This window comes from Mandrillus leucophaeus, unplaced genomic scaffold, assembly GCF_000951045.1.
Source record: "Mandrillus leucophaeus isolate KB7577 unplaced genomic scaffold, Mleu.le_1.0 Scaffold254, whole genome shotgun sequence".
Taxonomy (NCBI): domain Eukaryota; kingdom Metazoa; phylum Chordata; class Mammalia; order Primates; family Cercopithecidae; genus Mandrillus; species Mandrillus leucophaeus.
The window spans coordinates 3,655,610-3,676,455 of record NW_012102632.1 but is presented as its reverse complement, the minus strand read 5'-3'; the positions used below and the strand labels follow the sequence as shown (position 1 = coordinate 3,676,455).

The window sequence follows — 20,846 nt, the reverse complement described above, 5'->3', positions numbered from 1 at the left end:
TTTGTATTTTTAGTAGAGATGGGGTTTCACCATATTGGCCAGGCTGGTCTCGAACTCCTGACCTCAAGTGATCCACCCGCCTCAGCTCCCAAAGTGCTGGGATTATAGGTGTGAGTGACCACACCCAGCCTCATGTTTTTTTCTTTTTTCTTAAATCAGAAATCTGCTTCCAAGACTTGTCGAGATTCTGTAGGTGAATTACACTATGTGACTGAGAGAAGAAAAAAATCTCCTTTAATTAGTGGCATAAGCTACCTAACATCACTAAAACAAAACCCTACGACTCTAGCAAAAGTTAAAGGCATCTGCCACTTCCTTAGTGCCTGCTGTGCACAAGACATGATGAAAAGGGGCTTTCGCTCTTCAGGATGGTGTCTGAAGAAACCCTTTCCATCCAACCAAAATCGAATGTAGAGGCCCATTATATAAAACTGGTGCAAGTAGAGGCTTTCCAGTTGAAGTGAGAGGGCAGAAGGGGACGGTTAGAATCCTGTTTCTGATGGGAGAAGTCTCCTCATCCCTTATCCCAGGTTCTTGATTTTTCTGGGAAAATTGGAAACTTATTCTTTTAGGAGGTGCTGTGTAAGTGGTTTTACTTTGTCCACATCAAGCGTCAATATGAACAATACAGATGGGTGTGAATAACAGTGTGGGGCTCTGGAGTCACCTGGACCTGGGCTCCAGACCTAGCTCTGCCTTTTACTTGTGGGGTGACCTTGGGCTGCTCACTTGACCTCACCCAGGCTCAGTCTGCTCATCTGAATGGTGCAGAGTAAGAGCAGCTACCTCTCAGACTGTCAGGACTAGAGGAGGAAATGCCTGTGAAAGCATGGTTCAGGGCCTGCCAGATTCTAACTGCTCATCAATGATAGTGATGGCTCTCATTGGGAAGCTGGATCCAGGCTCCCAAATGGTGGCACCCTATGCAGCGGGTTGAGCCTTGGAGGGCAGAGTGTGGGTGGGCCCCACGTTGAGTCATCTGGGCTTCGACACCCCCCTTCCCCTGCCTGGCTGGGGGGAACGCACCATCCTCATCTTGGAGAAGTTGACCAGGCCGTCTTCCGTGTAATTGGGCGTCCCCTCCTCGATGAAGGCCAGGTCGGTGAGGTACATCCCCAGGTAAGGGACACAGGGTGGGTCACAACTTGGAAGCAAACGGAATTAACAAAAGTTTTTCATTTAAAAAAAGGTAACGTCTACCAAGAACAGAACATCCCGCATGCACCTTTTGCTTTGCTAGAGGCAAAGGGACTTGCAGTCACCAAGAATCACACTATACTCTAGGACTGACTATTCTACAAGCCTAGGACTGTCAGCTGGGTCTCAGGGCCAGTCCTCTGGGGTGGTGAGGGCGACATGGTACTGACTGGGGCCTCTTATACCCACTGGGGCATCTCAAATTGTCTCTTTCCTTCCCGAGCCAGAAGGTCCTCCCCTACCTCTCTGCCTTCTGTCCCAGTCAGTCCTTGGGCTCTGTCACCAGCCCCTCTAGACTCACCTTTCCTATCTCTCCTTGAGCCTCTCCCATCCAGATCTGCCCCCTGAATCACCTCCCGAAGGGCTCTGCAGCCCCAGCCACCCCACTCCTGCCAGTACCCTATCTGACTCCCTTGTCTCTGCTCCCTGAGACCTCTGTCTCCACTGGCATCTCCCGCCCACCTAAGCACTGGGCTTGGGTGCCAGGGCAGGGAACCCTTGCTCTCTGAGGTCACTTTCCTGAAAGTGATCGTAGCTTCGGGGCAGGAGGTTGGGTGATAGTTTCCATAGTTGGTGACTCTTGGGGGACTGCATCTTTGGGAGCGGGGCCCCTGGAGTGATGGGCCATGCCTCTCTGATTTTTGGTCCAAAGCAGGGGCTCCTGTTACTGCTCCTTCCCAGCATGTTCTGGTGCCCCTGGCTGGATGCTGGGTAAGGGTTGATGGAGGCTGTGATGGAGCCTGGCAGCTGTTATGTGCCGGCAGGGCTCCCTTTAGCTCCTTCTGGGGCCTCCTCCCCAGTGCTCTGCCACCTCCTCTCAGCTCAGCACACAGATGTGGTGACATCATCAAGCACAGTGCAGTGACCCTCATTCCCAGTCCATCTCACCTTTGTCTCCTTATGGCCACCTGGCAACCCTGCTAACCTGGAGGAAGGGGAGGCCGGGAGGATGATAGAGCAACAGTAGAAACCTGGTCCTTGTCCCTCACCTGCCTACTGTGTGACCCCGTGCCAGGCCTTTCCCTCTCTGGTCCTCAGGCTCCTCATGTATAAAGCAATGATGCCAGCTAAGACAATTTTAGGTGGTCTGACAGCTGATTTTAGGTGACTTACAGGCACAATATTAAATAACATGAATTCACATGGTAAGAAACATTGGATTTTTACTTTTCCCCCTTCTGCTCAGGGAGAGTGCCTCATTTGGTGATAGTGTGACTTTGACACTTTTGACACTTGCCATTCTCCTTTCACATTTTATCTTTTTAAACAAATAGCGACAGGTGTCAGAATCAGAGTGTTGGCAAGCATCAGTATTTGGCCAGAATTCAATAACATTATTTTGTTTTTACCATATATTTTTTAATGGCATTCTCGTATTTACAGCAAGTATGCTGGTTTTCCATTTGTCATGATATAAAAATTTCCTGCTTATATATTTTTGGGAAAAAGTGAATTAATGTAAAGAGGCTGTTAGGTAAACACAAGTACAGTTGGCACAGTATGGCGAAGTCGTGAAGGAGGCAGATGCCTGGCGTTAGGGACACAGCAGGCAAAAGTGTTTTTCCAAATGTAGGGCTGACCCTGTCATGGGTGTTGAAATCAATTTAGAGGGTGTAGACTAGAATTTTTAAAAAGTGAAAAAGGGCCGGGTGTGGTGGCTCACTCCTGTAATCCCAGGGAGTGGGATTTGAGAGGTTGAGGTGGGAGGATCACTTGCATCCAAGAGTTCAAGACCAGCCTAAGCAACATAGTGAGACCCCATCTCTATTTAATTGAAAACAAATAAAAAAAACAAGTGAAAAAGAAAATATCTGACTTCATCAAATGGAATAAAGGTATATATTGTTTTGTGGATTTTTTTCTCCTGTAATGCATATATGCATTTGTATATAGACTTGTAATTTCAAATATATATATTTACTGTGGTTTGTGATTAAAAAAGAGTAAGGATCATCCAGCCACTGGAGGGGCTGCTCTGCATCCTTCCATTCCTTCTAGCCCATGATTATTACATGCTCAGGTCTTCATTTCCTTTCTTTTTTTTTTTTTTTTTTGTCAGAGTCTCACTGTTACCTAGACCAGAGTGCAGTGGCGCAATCACAGCTCACTGCTGCCTTGACTTCTTGGGCTCCAATGGTACTCCTGCCTCAGCCTCCTAAGTAGCTGGACTACATGCACGCACCACCATACCCAGCTAATTTTTGTATTTTTGGTAGGGACAGGGTTTTGCCATGTTGCCAGGCTGGTCTGGAACTCCTGAGCTCAAGTGATCTGCCCGCCTCAGCCTCCCAAAGTGCTCAGATTACAGATGTGAGCCACTGTGCCCAGCCAGCTCTTCATTTCCTTTCCATCATTCTCCAAGTCTGAAGCCCAGGATTATGAGTCTGATGGAGAAATAATCCAAAGATCTGAGAAGTAACTCTGGGGTTGTAAGGCTGTGGCAGTGTAGACTAGTGGGTTCTGAGAGGTGCTCTCCCCCTTCACCCTGCCACCTGCACGTGTGACAGTAGCCAGGTAGCCATGCAGTGCTCTAAGGATAGAAGGGAGAACGGGAGGCCTGGTGACTGCGAGCTGACTGCAAATGATCAAAGGACTCAGAGTGTTTCTCAAGGCTTTTGGGGGTTTCTGAACACCCAGACCAGTGAAAAGGATCCGAGGTCCTCTGATCACTGAGGGTCGACTGCCCCTGGTACTTATGGGGAGTCATGGTCCAGTTGTGGGAAGGTGGTGGATTTGCAATCGAATCACTTGCAAGTAGCATGCCCAGCCCCAGTACTAACCTCTGTCCCTATTTACTACCTCTATGGCAGGGATGTCCAATCTTTTCGCTTCCCTGGGCCACACTGGAAGAATTGTCTTGGGCCACATATAAAATACACTAACACACTAACGATAGCTAATGAGCTGAAAAAAAAAAAATCACAAAAAAATCTCTTAATGTTTTAAGGAAGTTTACCAATTTGTGTTGGGCTGCATTTAAAACCATCCTGGGCCACATGCGGCCCTTGGGCCACAGGTTGGACAGGCTTGCTCTGTAGTGGGGGGCCATGAAAGAGGGGATGAGAGCACACTGAATCACACACACACACACCCACCCCCATCTGAAATTCACAGCCGTGTGGACAAATGTATGGAGTTGCCAGAGTGGGACAGAGGACTGCTGGAGGGCCCCGCAGGGAGACATGGCATGGGGACTGAGCCACACCGAGCCTCTGAATGAACAGGGAAGCATGTTGGGGCTTCCTGTAGGCAAGATACCCAACAACAGGCCAGTCCTGAACCTTCCATATGGGCCTTTTGGCCTCTCTCGGGTGAGGTCCAGCTCTTGCCTATTGAGCAGAGCTGCTACAGGGGTGGCTTCCTCTGCTGGCAGAGCCCTCACAGGTCTGCAGCTAGCATTTTAGGGAGCAGAGAGGAAAGTGTCCCACCCCTAGCCTGAAAGCTGTTTCTGGTTTCTGGGCAAGGCCTTGTTGTGGCACTCCCATGCATGGTGACACCTGACCTTGCCTGTGGTTGTTTGGAGCCCCCAAACTGGATGTTTCTTTCCACCAAGACGCTCCTGATGATGTTAAATGGAATAAGGGAAATTATGGGGGACAAGCTACTGCTGGCATGAGGCAGCTGCCCACGCTCTACACCAAACTCCAGGAAACCGACCCGTGACAAGCACTGAGTCCATCTCTCCTTCCTCCTTCTCTCCGACTTTTCTCTTCCCTGTACTGCCCTGGCTGTGGGATGGGCCACTCTCTCTTACAAGTTTCTGCCGACTGTAGTTGGGGATCTCTTCTCTTCTATCTTGAGGCCTGGGATGGGCATTCAGGGAGGGCGTGAGGGCCCTTGAGGTTGGGCTGTGTGGGCTGAATCCCCTGGGGCCAGGGTCCAAGGTTCTGGCACAAGGTACAGGGTGATTAGGTAGGTAGTCTTTGAAAAAAACACTGTGATGGGGTGGGGGTGGAAAGTCCCATTTTACCACTGGGTTGCTACTCTGCTCTGTGGTCACAGGCAGAAAATAAAGATAGAGATAGATATTTGGCTTTGCTGGAACCCCTGAAATTCTAGAGCTCAGCCTTTGGGCTCATCATATCCATATAGATAAATTGATTCTCACCCTGATTAAAGGGTATAGGGGATGGCCTGGCAGTCAGCTAGCTGACACACTCCTCCATGGCTGTTCCCATCCTTAATTCAGGGGAACAAAGGGGAAAAGCTTTCACTGCAGCAGCCTACAGTAACAGTGTGTCCCACATGTTCCTCTAACTCAAGGACTTCCTATTCAAATTAAACACAAAATGTGCAGATATGAAAGTGTGTGCTCGGTTGAGATTAGACAGGGTAGTCAAAACTGGAATCGGCCCCAAAAGAGCTGGTGACCACATTTTACTGCTAAATTCAGTTCTCAACCAAATTCTTGTTGCCTGGAGCTGTGGAAAGGTTCTGATTGCTGGGAGGTTGGGAGGAGGGAACAGTCATGGGACTTCGCCAGGATGTAGGCTTGGGGAATGAAAAGGGGAGATGAGGCCACTCTCAGGGCACCCGGCAGGGACTGAAGGGGCACACACAGTTAGGGCTGTTGTAGGTGGGGCAAGGGACATTTAAGAGAATGGCTGGCGGGGTGTTGATTTAGGGTTTGGTGGTGAAGTCTTGGCTGGGAAAGGCAATAAGGCCATTTTCCAGCCTGGATGCTGGTAGAAATTGGGTATTTTTTCTTTTTTCCTTTTTCTTTCTTTTTGAGACAGAGTCTTGCTGTGTCACCCAGGCTGGAGTGCAGTGGTGCGATCTCGGCTCACTGCAACTTATGCCTTCCGGGCTCAAGCGATTCTCTGCCTCAGCCTCCCAAGTAGCTGGGATTATAGGCATGCACCACCACGCCTGGCTAGTTTTTGTATTTTTAGTAGAGACAGCGTTTTGCCATGTTGACCAGGTTGGTTTCTAGCTCCTGACCTTAAGTGATCTGCCCGCCTCAGCCTCCTAAAGTGCTGGGATTACAGGCGTGAGCCACTGTGCCTAGCCTGATATTGGATATTTTAATGAAAAGCTGAAAAAGATGCCTGGGACATATGAATGGGCTGCAGACCAACATGGTGAGGCCCATAGCATGGCTGCTTGTCTGGGGAGGTCATTGGCTATGCCCATGGACTACCACCTTGCTACTCTTGCCCCCGTCCCCCGCCTAGTGAAACAGACGCTCAGTATTCATGCAACATCGCTCTTTGTGAAAACCTTAGAGCCTCAGGAGAGGGGGTGCGGGAAGCATTTTCCCCAGGTTTCCCCAGTCCCTCCCTCCTCTGCGTGCTTTGCCTATGTCTCTGTAAGTCCAGAACCTGGTTTGCATAAAGCTCTTAGCTCCCAGAGGCCCGCAGGCCACCTCTGCCCTGTGCTGCAGGGACTAGGAGAATGTGGGAGAGACACTTACACGGGCCCGCAGGCCACCTGAAAGAGGGAAGACGGTCAGGATGGGGACTCAGACAGAAAGGGGGGCCCCAGAGGCAGTGGAGGCAGCAGTGGTGGCGGCAGCAGACCAGGAAGCCAGCCATGTGAGGAGGTGGATGGAGTGGTGCCCCGGGGGCGGACGGACAAGTTGGTGAATGCACGGAGGGGCAGCTCCCCACAAGCACAGTCCACAGGGGCTCTGGGGAGCCCAGGCAGAAGAGAGACGGCCGGACAGCACAGATGGGTGCAACATCTGTCTGAGAACACAAATAAAGTGGAGATGGTCAAGGCGATGGCACACAGAGCTGGCGAAGGACAGACCAAGTATGGCAGGAAGAAAACGAGGAGGCAGACGAGGCTGGCAGAGGGGGTGAGTAGTCCGTCAAAGCCACTGTGAAGGGCTGGAGGTTTTGGCTGGCCCCATCCTCAGGGTCTGGGGGTAGTAAACTCTGGTGGTCCCTGCATCAGCCATGATCATGGGAACACCAGGAAGGGAGGAGAGGCTTCCTAAGCTATACAGGGAACCGGGACCCCAGGGGTCTCGCCGGGTCTCTCCAAAGTGTGGCAAGTAGCCAGTCAGGCAAGGAGAGGAACGGACACTCACTCAATGAAAGGAGGGTTGAGACTAGTGCAGAAGCCTGAGTAAGCACCTAATGAGAGTGACAGAAGCAAACCCCCCATTTCGTGTGAGTGTGCGGCCACAGTGTGTGCAGATGGGCTGAATCAGTGCTTCCCTGGGAGAGCTTGTCTGGAGCCCAGGGCAAACCTTGCCAAGCCCTGGAGGCCAGCCTGGGCCAGTCCTGGTGCTAGGCCATGGCCACATGGCCTTGGACCAGTCACTAGCTCTTCAGTTTCTTTGTCTGCAAGAACAGGATGTGGGAAGCAGCCTTATCCTGGTGGTTCTCAAGGGGGGAGGATTTTGCCCCCTAGTGGACATTTGGTAATGTCTGGAGACAGTTTTGGTCGTCACAACTGAAGGGGGTGCCATTAGCATCTCACAGGTAGGGGCCAGAGATGCTGCTAAAGATTCCACAGTGCACAAGACAGTCCCCCTCAACAGAGGATCATTGTAGTCAAAATAGCAAGGGTGCTGAGGCTGAGGACCCCGCCTTATGGGCAATGTTGATGGCGTTAAACACACAATGTCTAGGCAAGTCCTTTACAAACTTTAAGTATGATTATTGGAAAACAGTATTTTTTTGATTCCAAGATGCCACTGTCTATAAAATGAAAGCATATCTTGATGATGAATTCTCAAGTGAAAAAGGAAACACAATCATGTTAAATAAACAACACTGACTTTAAGACATCTCCTGATGTCAGAATTATTAAAATGTAAAAAGAAAACGTACATTTTAGAATCGAGACATCTGGCACCACTATTATTATCATCACAGCTACTATGCTTTCAGGGATCCCAGCATGATTCCTGCGCTTCTCCCAGGAAATGCCAGCAAACTCTGGAATTTCTCTGGCAGACCATGGAGGACTCCACCATTGGGGTCCAGGAAATGTAGGGGTCTTGTGGGTAAACAGATGAACAGACAGACAGACAGACCTCCTGCTCTGGCTGGGGGTGGCACGTGAATGCCTCTGCAATGCGGGTCTATGATTTTACAAATAACAGTGACAAAATGACAGACACTTACTTTTTCAGAGCTTCTCTGAGATTCTTAAATCTGCCCTCAGATGACACAAGCTTTTGGAGCTTATCAATCAAAGCTTTAGTCTAGAAGGAATCAGAAGCATTTACTAACACACAGCACACACCAAGGCCCGGGACCTCAGGCCCACACTCCAGCATGCTGCCCGCCAGGGTTCCAGAATTGCATTCCCTTGGGATCTGGGGGCCTCCCGTGTTTGGGCACCTTGCTCCTGAACTCCTCAGGAGTTGGGCATGGGTCCTTGTTGAGTGTGCCTGTGCTCACACATCTCTCAGAAGCAAGGAAGTGGATGTGAGGGACCTGAGTGTGGATTTGGCCCTGGGAAATGTTGCAGGAGCCCGACACCTGGGCAATTTAGGACTTGCTGGGTGACTTCCAGGAGCCTACGCTGAGAGCAGGAAATGGCAGATTTTTGATTTTCCTGATCTTTCTCATGAACTACACTCAAAGGATGTGACCCTCATCTCACATGTTCCCTTTTTCACATCAGAAACACCACCCAAATTTAAGGATCAAGAAAAAAGATGGGAGACGAACTGATCATCAGAAAAGAAAAGGCCTGGCTGGAGAGAGGAAGCCCCAGAGCAAAGGGCTTTGCCAAGCGACCCCACCAGGCCCAGCACACACATCAGGCTGCAGCCGAGTTTCAGTGGCTGGAGTCTGTCTGACCCACGGAGCGCCCTGGGTCAAGCCTGGCTTTGTGCGCTGTGGAGCCTGAGGGAAGGTCCTTTCCCTCAGGGGTCCTCAGCTCCCTCATTGATAAAATGGTGAGATAGGTTAGAGACTTCCTTTGCAGCTCTGTTCCTCAAGATTCAGAATGTGGCTGAGAAACCACCGGAGCACAGCGGTACGTCACGCCACCAGAGCCCTAGTCAGCCTGAAGGGGAGACAGGCCCTGGAGGCCAAGCACACGCCCAATCTTGGGGTCAGATTTCTGCTGAGAAACTTGTCTACTGAAAAGGACAATCTAAGTCTCCATTCTGACAGGAGGAGATCTGTGTGTGCTCTTCAAGGGGAAAGAAGGGCTGAACGTACCATTCAGTTCCGTGCCTTATCAACGAGCAGAAAAAGCCTAGCCACCTGGTGTGGACTAATCCTGTTCAGAGCACAACTGTGTTCCGGATCTGACACGCAACAGAATAGCACACAGCACACAGAGTCAAGGCAGATGATTCTGCTTTCACTTGAGATGTCTGCTCTCCAATGACTGGCGAAGGCTGGATGCCCTGGCCCACCTCTGTTCTAGATCTCACCTTCCCTCCTGCACTTGCCCCTTTCCAGAGCTGCACCCTCCTTCCTCTTCCTCTCCATCCACCTGCAGAGGAATGACCTGATATGGCTTGAGGTCAGAGGCGGGGGCTGAGTCAGGAAACCTAGGGCCTCCCTAGCCTCTGTCACCTACCCTTGGCATGCCGACTGGCAAATCACCACTCCTCTTGCCTGTCTGGCCCTCAGGGTCCCCATATGGAAAATGGGAGGGTAAATCCAGGTATTCCCTAGGGCAATACTAGCTCAGATATTCTAGAATTGTGGGAGACACAGAAGCTTGATCAGGAGGTCCCGGTGGCCATGTAGCTCTAGATGAAGTGTCACCGTGCTCTGAGGCCGTGAAAATGTGCAGAAGATATTCCGGGACCAATTTGTGGCTCTGAACTGGTCACATTTTTAACTTCCTCCACATCCCCATGCTTGCTGTGTATGGCTGCTCCTCTTTGGGTTGTCATGCTCTCTCCAGGAAGGAGCTCTATGGCCTGGGAAGCCACAGAATTTTCTCAGCTGCTGCTTAAAAAGTACGTTCCAAGTTGAAGCAGTTCAAGTATCTATCTTCTAGCTGGGCCAGGAGCTTCTATCCTTTGATGCTCCATGGGATACCAAGCCTCTGGGATCTTGGGTGTCTCTGTTAGAGTGTGGACACCAGCAGGCAGAAATGAGGGGCCCTTGGAATATGTGATTGAGAGCAGGGACCAAGCAAGGAGCCTTGGAGTCAATGTCAGGAAGAAGGATGATTTTGTGGTCTCCAAAATTCCATCACTTCCTGTTCACCAAGTGGAGGACTTCTGGCTGGCCAAGAATGTTCCCTCCCAGAGAGGCCAAAATCTATTGTTAGCCAAGGCGAGGCTTTTGTCTCCAGGAGAGGCGACACACAAATCCATGTTAGTCATTGTACTGTCCTATGGAAGAGCATCATCATCAGATCCTGTCTTGAGGTTTGTTTTTTTTTGTTTGTTTGTTTGTTTTTTCAAAGAGGATGGGGAGAGGGGTTAAAAGAAGAAAGGGGAAATGAAAAGTCCCAAATGAAACCCAGCTGCCTGACTCTTGCCAGGGGCTGAACCAGACTTGGACATAATGCTTTTCTGCTATGGTGAGCACATTTAAGCGAGCAATAAGAACTGGCTGCTGAGGTTACAGTTCAGGCCATCTAAGAAGCGTGGCCATTTCAGAGGGTCTCCAATGTCCATGGGACGCCTGTAGAGAGATAATGAACTGCCCCTGGCAGATGCTGAGCAGGCCATGACCAGGAACTCCCAGAAGCTCCTGGGTCCAGGTACTGTGCAGACACACAACTCTTACATGGCTGGGGGCTGCAGAAGACAGCTGGGTCCAGACTGCCATAGAGGGTGGAGACCTCATGCGGTGCCAAAGGCACTTTTGATTTTTGAACCAGGCCAGCTGACCCTAAGTCCAGAAAGACATCCTAGAACACAGGCTGAATCACATGCCCTGACCACCGAGTGTCCTTGATTTGCACTCTCTGCAGAGAACAGAAGATTTCAGGATGGCCAAGCTCATTCCCTCCCAAATCCATGAGGAAGGTGATGCTGGAGATCGAGACCAAGAAATGCAAGGAGTGTGGGTTCCAGGAAGCCTAAGTGGGGTGGGAAACTGAAGCCTGGTCTCCAGGGCCTCTGGAAAAGATGATGTCATTCCCATAGTACAGGGGCGAAGGAGAGAGAGATTTACCTGGAATGGGCCCCCAGATTGTGGCAAGGGCCCTGCCTGAACCTTGACAAGCCAAATGAGGTTGGGTGACTTGGAGGTTCTGCAGAGCCTTGCTCAACACCTGCCTCTAGGAGTTCATGACAGTATGTACCATGTTTGGCTGGATGTGCCTGCAGCTCTGAGCTCCTGTGCTCCTGAGCTCTGCTCTTTCCTGGAGCCCGCAAACAAGAGTAGCATCTTTTACGGTCCTTGACCCCAAGCCTGGCATCTCTGTGTGCCAAGAAGCAAAAGGCCCAATCCCACTGGATTGTAATGGGGTGTCCCTGCATGTTCTGTAGTCCTGCTGTCATCAGGGGCTGGAGTGACCAGAAGGTGGGGGAAGGGTAGCAGAGATGTCCCAAGACTTTCCTGAGTTTGGCTGCTAAGTAGGGAGGATTATGGACATGCCGCCTGCTTGGTGGGTGGAATCAAGACCTGCCATTGACATGAGGAGGGTAGTGAGGAGCAGGTGATAAAGAGAACAATGAGGGTGACACAGTATGCAAGTCCAGAGTGGCCCAGATGAGACAGGGCCCTTGGAGCCACTGGATCCCACACAGCCCACCCAGCGGTAGGATGACAGACACTGCTGCCAAGGGATCGTGCTTGGAGGCTTGCCTGGTCTACAGGGGGTGCTTGTCCGGCCTCCTGCACACATGCAGGCTGGGGTGGGGGCATCCACCAAGTGCACTAAGGAAGTGGTCCAAGTGCCTCATTGTGCTCTCCTATAAGGAGCACTGGTCCCTCCTGACCCCAATGCCTGCAACTTTATTCCTGAGGAAGAATCTATCTTATGGTTTTATGTTCATGTTTTATGTTTATGACTTTTCAGATTCATGTTCTGAGTGAAGAGGGATCGAGCCCACATTTAAGGTGATCAACTAGCTGACAGGCTCCAGGGAGCAGCTAATTCTCTGTGGCCAGAAGGGCAGGTGAAATCAGAATCCTGGGAAGGGCTTGCAGGATCATCTGACGGAAGGGTCCTCTGATGGAAGGCTCACCTGACCACAGTCTCAGCTGCCCTGCAGATCCCCATAAAGCCACCACTCTCGCCCCAACTCCAGAAGAAAAGTGTTGGGACCAATAATCACCAACATATTCTTTCCACTTTGAGGTTTTAATTACTCAGGTGGGAATTACAGTCCCACAGTCTCACTGCCACATCTGTGGGCCTGCTATCTGGTCCCAGGTGATATACGGGAAGTGATTCTCTGTTTTACCTGGGAGTGTTAGACCTCAGCCCAGTCCTTTGCCCACTTGTAGATGCCCAGTGGCCAGCCCACTGGTCTTCCTGCCCCATCCCCAATCCAGCCCCAGGGAGGCAGTGGTGCCAGCCTCCTGCCCGCACCTGCTTAGAGACTTTGAGCCATGTCTTTTTGAGCCGGAAGATTGCACTGCGGTTCATGGATGAGGTGATCTCCAGCACAGCATTGTAGTTGTGGAGGCAGCGGCAGATGTCAGCCACGGCCACCCACTTCTCGATGGCGCTCACCCTGGCATTGATGTCCTCATTGCGGATGATTTCTGAAGCAATCAAGTTACTGATCTTTAAGCCAATGCAATAAGACAGGGAAAAAGAGGAGTAAGTATTGCAAAGATGAGAAATAATCACTATTTGCAGATATAATTGCCTGTTTGAAAATACAAGAAGGAATTGGACAACTGTGAGAACAATGAACAGAGCTTGCTAGGGTTGCTGGCTAAAGGTTCAATATAGAAAAATGAAAAGTTTATATATACATTAGCAATAATCAATTAGAAAATACAACAAAAATACAACCTTCCAAATAACAATGGGAATTTGTAAATACCTAGGAACTTAATGAGAACTATGTAGGATGGAAAAAACAGGTCACCAAAGGATATAAAAGGCTTGAATAACAGAGAAAGAGATCAAATTCCCAAATGGGAATGTAAATATGTCATTTTTCTGAAAGCTGATACATGTGTTTAATGTAATCCAATAAAACACTCAGGCCTGGTACAGTGGCTCACACCTGTAATCCCAGCACTTTGGGAGGCCGAGGCGGGCGAATCATTTGAGGTTAGGAGATCGAGACCAGCCTGACAAACATGGTGAGACCCTGTCTCTACAAAACACACACACACACACATACACACACACAAATTAGATGGGTGTGATGGTGCATGTCTATAATTCCAGCTACTCAAAAAGCTGGGGCAGGAGAATTACTCGAACCCAGGAGGTGGATGTTTTAGTGAGCTGAGATCGCGCCACTGCACTCCAGCCTGGGTGACAGAGCGAGACTCCATCTCAAAAAGAAAAAAAAAACCAAAAAACAAAACAAAACAAAAACCCTGAAAACAAACAAAAAACCAAATACCAACGAGAGCTTTCTCTAGAAAAGTAATTACAGACAAAGTAATTCTAAAGTTCATCTGGAAGAACAAATAGTTAAAAGGGGCCAAATTCTGAGGGAATCCCCCATCACACAACTAGAGCTTGGACAGGACACACTTTGAAGCACTGCTGGTCTCACATACACAGTAGAAGATATCTTCTAGGACTCCATCTCCAAACATGACATGCACATGAACCAATCAAGGGCAGGTTGGACCTGGAGCAGCTGGGGGCAGGGGTGGGAAGCTGGGGCTAGAACATCAGGTAATTAGAATTACAAGAAGCTGGAACAGCAGGAAGCAGTGGGCTTTCTGGTACATTCTTTTGTCACTTCCTAAGACTTTTTTTGTTTTGTTTTGTTTTTTGAGACAGAGTCTTGTTCTGTCGCCCAGGTTGAGTGCAGTGGTGTCATCTCGGCTCACTTCAACCTCTGCTTCCTGGGTTCAAGCGACTCTCCTACCACAACCTCCCAAGTAGCTGGGATTACAGGCACACACCACCATGCCTGACTAATTTTTGTGTTTTTAGTAGAGATGGGGTTTTACTATGTTGGCCAGTCTGGTTTCGAACTCCTGACCTCAAGTGATCTGCCCGCCTCGGCCTCCCAAAGTGTTGGGATTACAGGTGTGAGCCACTGCACCCGTCCTTTGTGACTGTTTAATTATTTTAAAATAAAAAATTTAAAAAAAGACTACTACTTTAAAAAAAGGCAATAAAAGGACATTTACAGATGAATTAAATATTATAGGGCTTTATTGCTAAGAAACCGCAAAAATAATTTCTAAAGGATGCTCATCAAGGAGAATGAATTGTAAAACTACTTCAGAATGGAACTACTACTTAAGGACTACTACTTATTATCAGGAAGGATAATAACGCACAGTAGTACATGTATTATATTTCTTAATTAAATTGAAGTTGTAGTTAAATTTTTTCCCATCGAGAGAACATGGAACTTAAAAACAGTTTTATATAAAAGTTATACTAATTTTTGAAATAAATAGATCAGTCAAATCTTCCAGAGAAGAAGGATAAAAGGAGTATCTGCCAGTTCATTCTATGAAGCCAGTATTACCTTGATACTGAGACCAGAAATGGATAACAAAAGAAAGGAAAGCTACACACCCTCTTGTTTAATATACCATGACCACATTGGGTTTATCCCTGGAATGCAAGGATGACTGAATATTAGAAAAAAAGTATAATTGTCATTTACTATATCAACAGATTAAGGGAGGAAAACCATATGACCATCTCCAAGGATGCAGAAAGAAATATTTGATAAAATTCTGTATTTGTTCATGGTTACATCCATTAGCACCCAAGGAACAAAAGCTAATTTAAAAAAAAAACCTGGTAAAGAAACAAACATCATTCCACATTGGGAAATACTAGAAGCATCTCCTTTAAAACCAAGAAGGTGGCCAAGTGCAGTGGCTCACACCTGTAATCTCAGCACTTTGGGAGGCCGAGGTGGGTGGATCACCTGAGGTCAGTTCAAGACCAGCCTGTGCAACATGGTGAAACCCTGTCTCTACTAAAAATACAAAGATTACCTGGGTGCAGTGGCGTGCACCTGTAATCCCAGCTACTCGGGAGGCTGAGGCATGATAATCGCTTGAACCTGGGAGGTGGAGGTTGCAGTGAGCCGAGATTATACCACTGCACTCCAGCCTGGGCAGCAGAGTGAGACTCTGTCAAAAAAACCCCCCAAAAAAAACAAACAAAAAAAACCCCCAAAAAACCCCACAAAAAACCCAAGAAGGAGACACATGATCACCATGTCCATTCCACGCTGTCCTGGAGAGAGACGGGACTAGGGTGAAGCAGGTGAGGTATGGGGTACAAGTGCAGAAGGGTAAGTAGCTCCTTAGATTTTGCTCTCTGGGGACCTTGCTTGTCTTACCCCAGTACCCCAGCTTGGCCATGGTCCTGAAGATCCTGGCCAGTACCAGCTAAGAGGACAAAGACATTAAAAGCAAAAGCACCAGAAAACAGCAAACAGAACTGTGCCAGGGAGAGACGAGGTAAATCGCTATTGTGCCAGCACATGTCCTGTGTATCAGAACCAAATGGTGGATTTGAACAGAGATGGCCAAATGCCAGGTCGTTACAAGGGCAGCTTCTCAGGTAGACCGTGTGCGTTCAAAATTGTACCCTGCTGTGTAATGTTGGGGATGAAATTTCCCCTCCTCGAGCCTCAGTTTCTTCATCCACAAAGTGGGGATGACAGGATTAAATGAGATGATGCTTTTGAAGCACAGCGTCTAGCATGCGCTGAACACTCAATGAATGCTCACTTCATATTCTTGTCTTTCACTTGCTTGACTCCTGGGCACACAGTGGGACAGGGGAAGGGAGGGGACGGTGATTTGTTGCCTGGTGCTGTAAGGTGTGGTCAGATCAGGCCTCTGTCAGGATGTTTCCTGAGGCTTGGTCTCTGTCCCTTTTTCTCTCCTGAGAGGCACACAAGTCTCCTTTCTGCTGCTGTGCTTACTGCAGGAGCCACTGGGTGCCCGGGCCTAGGAGGCCCCAGAGGGCTCCTCCCCTGAGCTGCAATCCCTGGGTCTTTCTTGTTTCTTCCAGGCTGCTGAGGATCCTCCCAGGATATGGTGTGCTGGGGGCTGGGGCTGGTGGGATGTGACCCTGGCCAAGGTGGTCAGGGCAAGTGGAATCATGTGCTCCCACCACCGGCCCTCAAAGGCTCTTTCCTCGTGTTGATGATTAAACTCAGAAGAATGAGGATGCTGAGTGCAACTGTTCTCAGGGCTGTTACCAGGCTGGGAGTGACCCATCTCTGTGGTTCAGGGGCTGGAACTTGCGCAAATGTGGGGAAGTTGCTGGGAGGGATTTTTTTCTTTCTTTTTTTTTTCTCACACAGCTGATTTGCACTGTGCAGCAATGAAAGTCATGAGCCACCATGCACCAGTTAGGAGACCTCAGCATTTGCCCCTCCAGAGCCTTGGTTTCTTTGTATCTAAAAATGTGAGGACAGCCCCCATCTTTTAGTTGATGTGAGCTTTCAATGAGATTACTATGCACAAAATGCTCAGTGCTAGGCACGAGGTAGGCACCCGGTTAGGGGGCAGTGGATATTCTTATTAAAGAACATTGCAAATGCTCCCTGTGGACATGAATTGAGCCTCAGAAGGCTCTGGGACCTGTCTGGCCCCCAGTTCTCTGCCGCTCCCATGTTTCTCTGAGAAGGGATTCTGGGAGCTGGGGGTGTGTGATGCACCCATCTGAACTTAGTGTGCTAATCAGTCAGTCCAGACACTTTGAGTCGCTTATGCCAGGCCAGTTTGCAGGCCCAGTGCTTGGTCCCATCTCAACAGTTCTTCCCCAGGAAAGCTGGGGCTGGGAGGTCTAGAGGAGGGGGCTGGAGGAGCTGGATATTGGATCATCTTGATCCTAGCTGGGGACATTCAGGAGCCTTAGTCTCGCACAGCACTGTGGCCTCCTAACATTAAAGAGAATTAGACGTTCACTTTCAGGGTAGCCGAAACAACCAAAACATTAGGAGATTCTGAGGGTTCTGGATAATGTATGAATTAGAGGGAAGCTGTCTGCCATTTGATGAGGTTAAAAAATAGGAAGCATAGCAAGGTCTTCATTGCTTTCCTTCTAATCCTTCATTCCTTTCTGTTCTCTTTGCCGCAGACTCCCCAAACACCCTGCTCCGAGGAGTGACCCCTCTTAGGAATCACAAGTCCTGGGTGAGAGCTCGTGGCAAGCCAATGCTGGGCTGAATGTCTTTAGATGACTGCCCGGTTAATCATCCTACGACCATTCTATGGTCAGCCCCACTTAATAGGAAAAGAGACCGAGACCGAGGTGAGGCAACCAGCCCAAGGCCACATGGCAAGGGGTGGCAGGGCTGGAGAGGACCCAGCAGTCTGGTTCCAGCCAGGTGTATAGCCCATTCTCTACCCAGCCTCTTGAGCATCTTGCCAAAGAAAAACCTCAGCGAGAGAAGCGCTCCCATCCATACTCACATCATTGAAGTGCTTGGTTGTTTTCATGATATAAGGGGTCCTTTCATTCTTTTCCAGTTTCATCCATCCTTGTCCGAAGAACTCCCTGTGGGAAGTAAGGGGAGACCCAGGTGGAGGAGGTGAGGTTTGCCTTGCTGAGTTCATTGCTCCATGCTTTTTATTTTATTTTAATTTTTTGGCTTTTTGAGGCTGTCATTTTGGGGGAATGACTTTCTGCAGAACCCTGGAAGGAAGGAACCCTGGGCTGAAGTCCAGCTCTGCCTTGTCGCAGCTGTGTGGCCTCAGACAAACCCTTTATAGAGCAGGGCTTCAGTTTCCTCATCTGTAAAATGGGAATAAAGACGATCCTTTCCTCACAGGGTTACTGGGAGGCTGAAATAAGGTGTGGGAAGCACACACCTTATTGTGAGGTACAGTGGAAATAATTTGTTATGAATCTTGTTTTCTGACAGGGAGAATTCACATTTTAGGCATTGCAGCAGCTGGTCTGTAGGATGAGGGAATAGAAGACCCTAAAAGGGGGCAGATAAAAGGCTTAAAATGCCTGCAAGCCAAGCCACAGGCTCCTGACATCATAAAGTGACAGGGAGAGGGGACCTTGGCAGAGCCCTGTGGGCAGAAGGGGCCAGGGGAGGTGATCTGTGTTTGAAAACATATCCCGCTTCTCCTCCTACAGGGACATGTCAGGAATATCAGCTGCTTCTATGTCCAGGAGATGTGACAGGTTTCCAAAGTGCCGACGCTCTCTATTTACACGAGGCAGCACCCACGCTGGGGAGGGCTGCGAGAGTGCCAGGTGGAGCTGAGGCCAAAAGCCCCTCAATCATTCAAATCCGGCAAGCTCAATTTTGGGAAACCATTCTGGGACCATTGTTAGGAACTGAGACTTATTTGTTACAAGGATGCTTACTGTAGCGATCAATATAAAAGTGGAGACTGAAAACACCCTCGTGGCTTAGTAACACACTGTTAGAGAATGCTGTGTACTCATTAAAAATAATGTTTACAAATGCCATTTTGGCATAGCGTCAGAGGAAGGAAGAAGGATACAAAATTATAAAAGTAGAATAATTGCAATGAACACCAGGGATGACTGAGGCCAGAGCAGGTAACAGCAGGCCTTGGGGCTTCTTCAAAGTCCACATCTGTCCCCTAAATCAGCTCCTGGAGGTCACTGGACCCACACACGCACCCATGCTCATACCTGTGTGCACAGTTTCTCACAGGTACGTGTGCACACACACATGAACACATGCTCTTTTCTAGATACTGTCTTTCTAGGAGCTCTGAGTTAGAGATGACTCCAGAAAAGTGTGTATGTGCAGCTGACAGGTAAGGAGAGAACTTGGTGGGCAGGAACAGAAACAGGCTTCTCCGTCATTCTGCGGACCCAGGCACTATTGCTTTAAGCTGTGGAGGGTCCGCACAGCTCTGGAAGTTCACTGCATATGCTTCCGGGGTGCTGTCCAAGACAGTGCCTGAGGAAGCGGGGGGAGGCAAGTGCTGCCTGCAACACTTACTCATAAGGAATCTTCTTGAAGACGAGGTGGTCTAGCAGGGTCAGCTGCTCCGCAATCTCTAGGGCCGAGTGGTTTTCAAAGGGCTCAGCCTTCACGCCTTCAGCCTGGTTTTGAGTTAGGGGAGCAAGGTTTTGAGTTAGGCCCACGACGAACACCTCCTGGATTCTCAGCTGCCTCTCTGGGGGTTTCTCCCCCTCGAATTTGGTGGGCGGGTGGATGGGGTATGATGCCACCTCGAATCTGGTGGGCGGGTGGATGGAGTATGATGAGGGAAGGTGGAGGGAAGGGAATGGAGGGAGATGGGCCCCGCCCTGTTGTGCTGGTGTGTGCAGCCCAGTGCTTGGACCGCCCTCACCCACCCTGCCAGGGAGCTCCCAGCACATGCATGAGACAACCGAGGTTTCCAGATGTGAACCACTGGCCCAAGTTGCTAAGCTGGAAGTGGGCTGACTAGGACTGGAGCCCAGGTCATCTGACTCCAGGCTGTGCCTGGCCACACTTTAGGGTCCGCCTGAGCCAACAACTGGCTCTATACAATTTCCTTTTGAAACTAGCAGGTGTGGACTCCCAGGTGTGATTAGCTCCTGGGATGGTCCTGTGCTTAGAAGACAGCTGACCCACCTTAGTCCTGGGCCTTAGTCAATGTCTCTGGTCCCCAGGGGCCACCCTTGGATACTGTCATTAAGGGTGTCCACTACTTGGGCCCTATGATCAGAGATCTTCAGGGAGACATTAGCCAGGGGACAGTGGTGCCCACGGCAGGAGATGGATGAGAGGTGGACATGGGGAGGCCAGTGTATTGGGCACAAAGGCCTCGTGGAAGGTCTGCTGGATCTGAGTGAGGGGTGCTGGAAGGTGGTGGGTAAAGGGACAACTATGTTGGTCTTGGGAGGAGCCTGTTAGGAACAAGAATCCTCCCCCATCACCACCTCAGGACCAACTGGGCCACACAGGAGGAGAGGAGAGGGGTCAACTCCTTGGGCAGCAGGTGCTCCAACAGATGACTGTCTCGTGTGCCTCATGCCTTCGCTTTCTCATGCTCACTTCACTCTGTCCAGAAATCCTAGTGGGCTGGGCTGAGCACCCACAAGCAGCCCATCTGCTGGGTCCCAAAGGAAGTGGGGCCATCCCTCCTAAACTAAGTGTCTCCCTTCCTCCCATTTCCTCCTCAGATGAGCACTGAGGTCTGCACCAAGGCCTCGCCACATGCCGAGACAGAAAGGCAGGAAACACGGGCCCTGACCTCAGGGAGCTCCAGCCTAAATGGTTCCAAGTCATGTGAACGGAGCGAGGACCGTGGAGGAAAATAGCCTCTGTGTGTGCCGTGTGGGTGCTGTGTGTGTGGTGTGTATGGGGTGTTTGTGGTGTGGGTATGTGTATGTGTATGTGTATGTGTATGTGTATGTGTATGTGTATGTGTGTGTGTGTGTGGTGTGCCTGTGGGTGATGTGTGTATGTGGTGTGTGGTGTGGTGTGTATGTGGTATGTGTGTGTGTGATGTGTGTGTGGTGTGGTATCTGTGGAGTGTATGTGGTGTGTGTGTGGTGTGTGCGTGTGTGGTATCTGTGGTGTATATGTGTGTGTGTTGTGCGCCTGTGTTGATGTGTGTGTAAGTGGTGTGTGTGGTATAATGCAATGTCCATGTGGTGTGTGTGTGTGTATGTGTATGCATATGTGTGGTGTGGTATGTGTGCATGTG

The 20,846-nt window shown here is 49.6% G+C and overlaps 1 protein-coding gene across 3 annotated transcripts in view; it reads right to left on the bottom strand.

Annotated features, from left to right (window-relative positions):
* The window catches only part of RASGRF1 (Ras protein-specific guanine nucleotide-releasing factor 1), a 170,229-nt gene that overhangs the window by 21,281 nt on the left and 128,102 nt on the right, over positions 1-20,846 (bottom strand). For all 3 annotated transcript variants that reach the window (XM_011983718.1, XM_011983719.1, XM_011983720.1), the window contains 5 exons: positions 19,148-19,251; positions 17,628-17,712; positions 12,619-12,816; positions 8,277-8,356; positions 1,027-1,144 (listed from right to left, as the gene is read on the bottom strand). In XM_011983718.1, the coding sequence (XP_011839108.1) occupies positions 1,027-1,144; positions 8,277-8,356; positions 12,619-12,816; positions 17,628-17,712; positions 19,148-19,251 (585 nt within the window). The remainder of the gene's footprint in view (positions 1-1,026; positions 1,145-8,276; positions 8,357-12,618; positions 12,817-17,627; positions 17,713-19,147; positions 19,252-20,846) is intronic.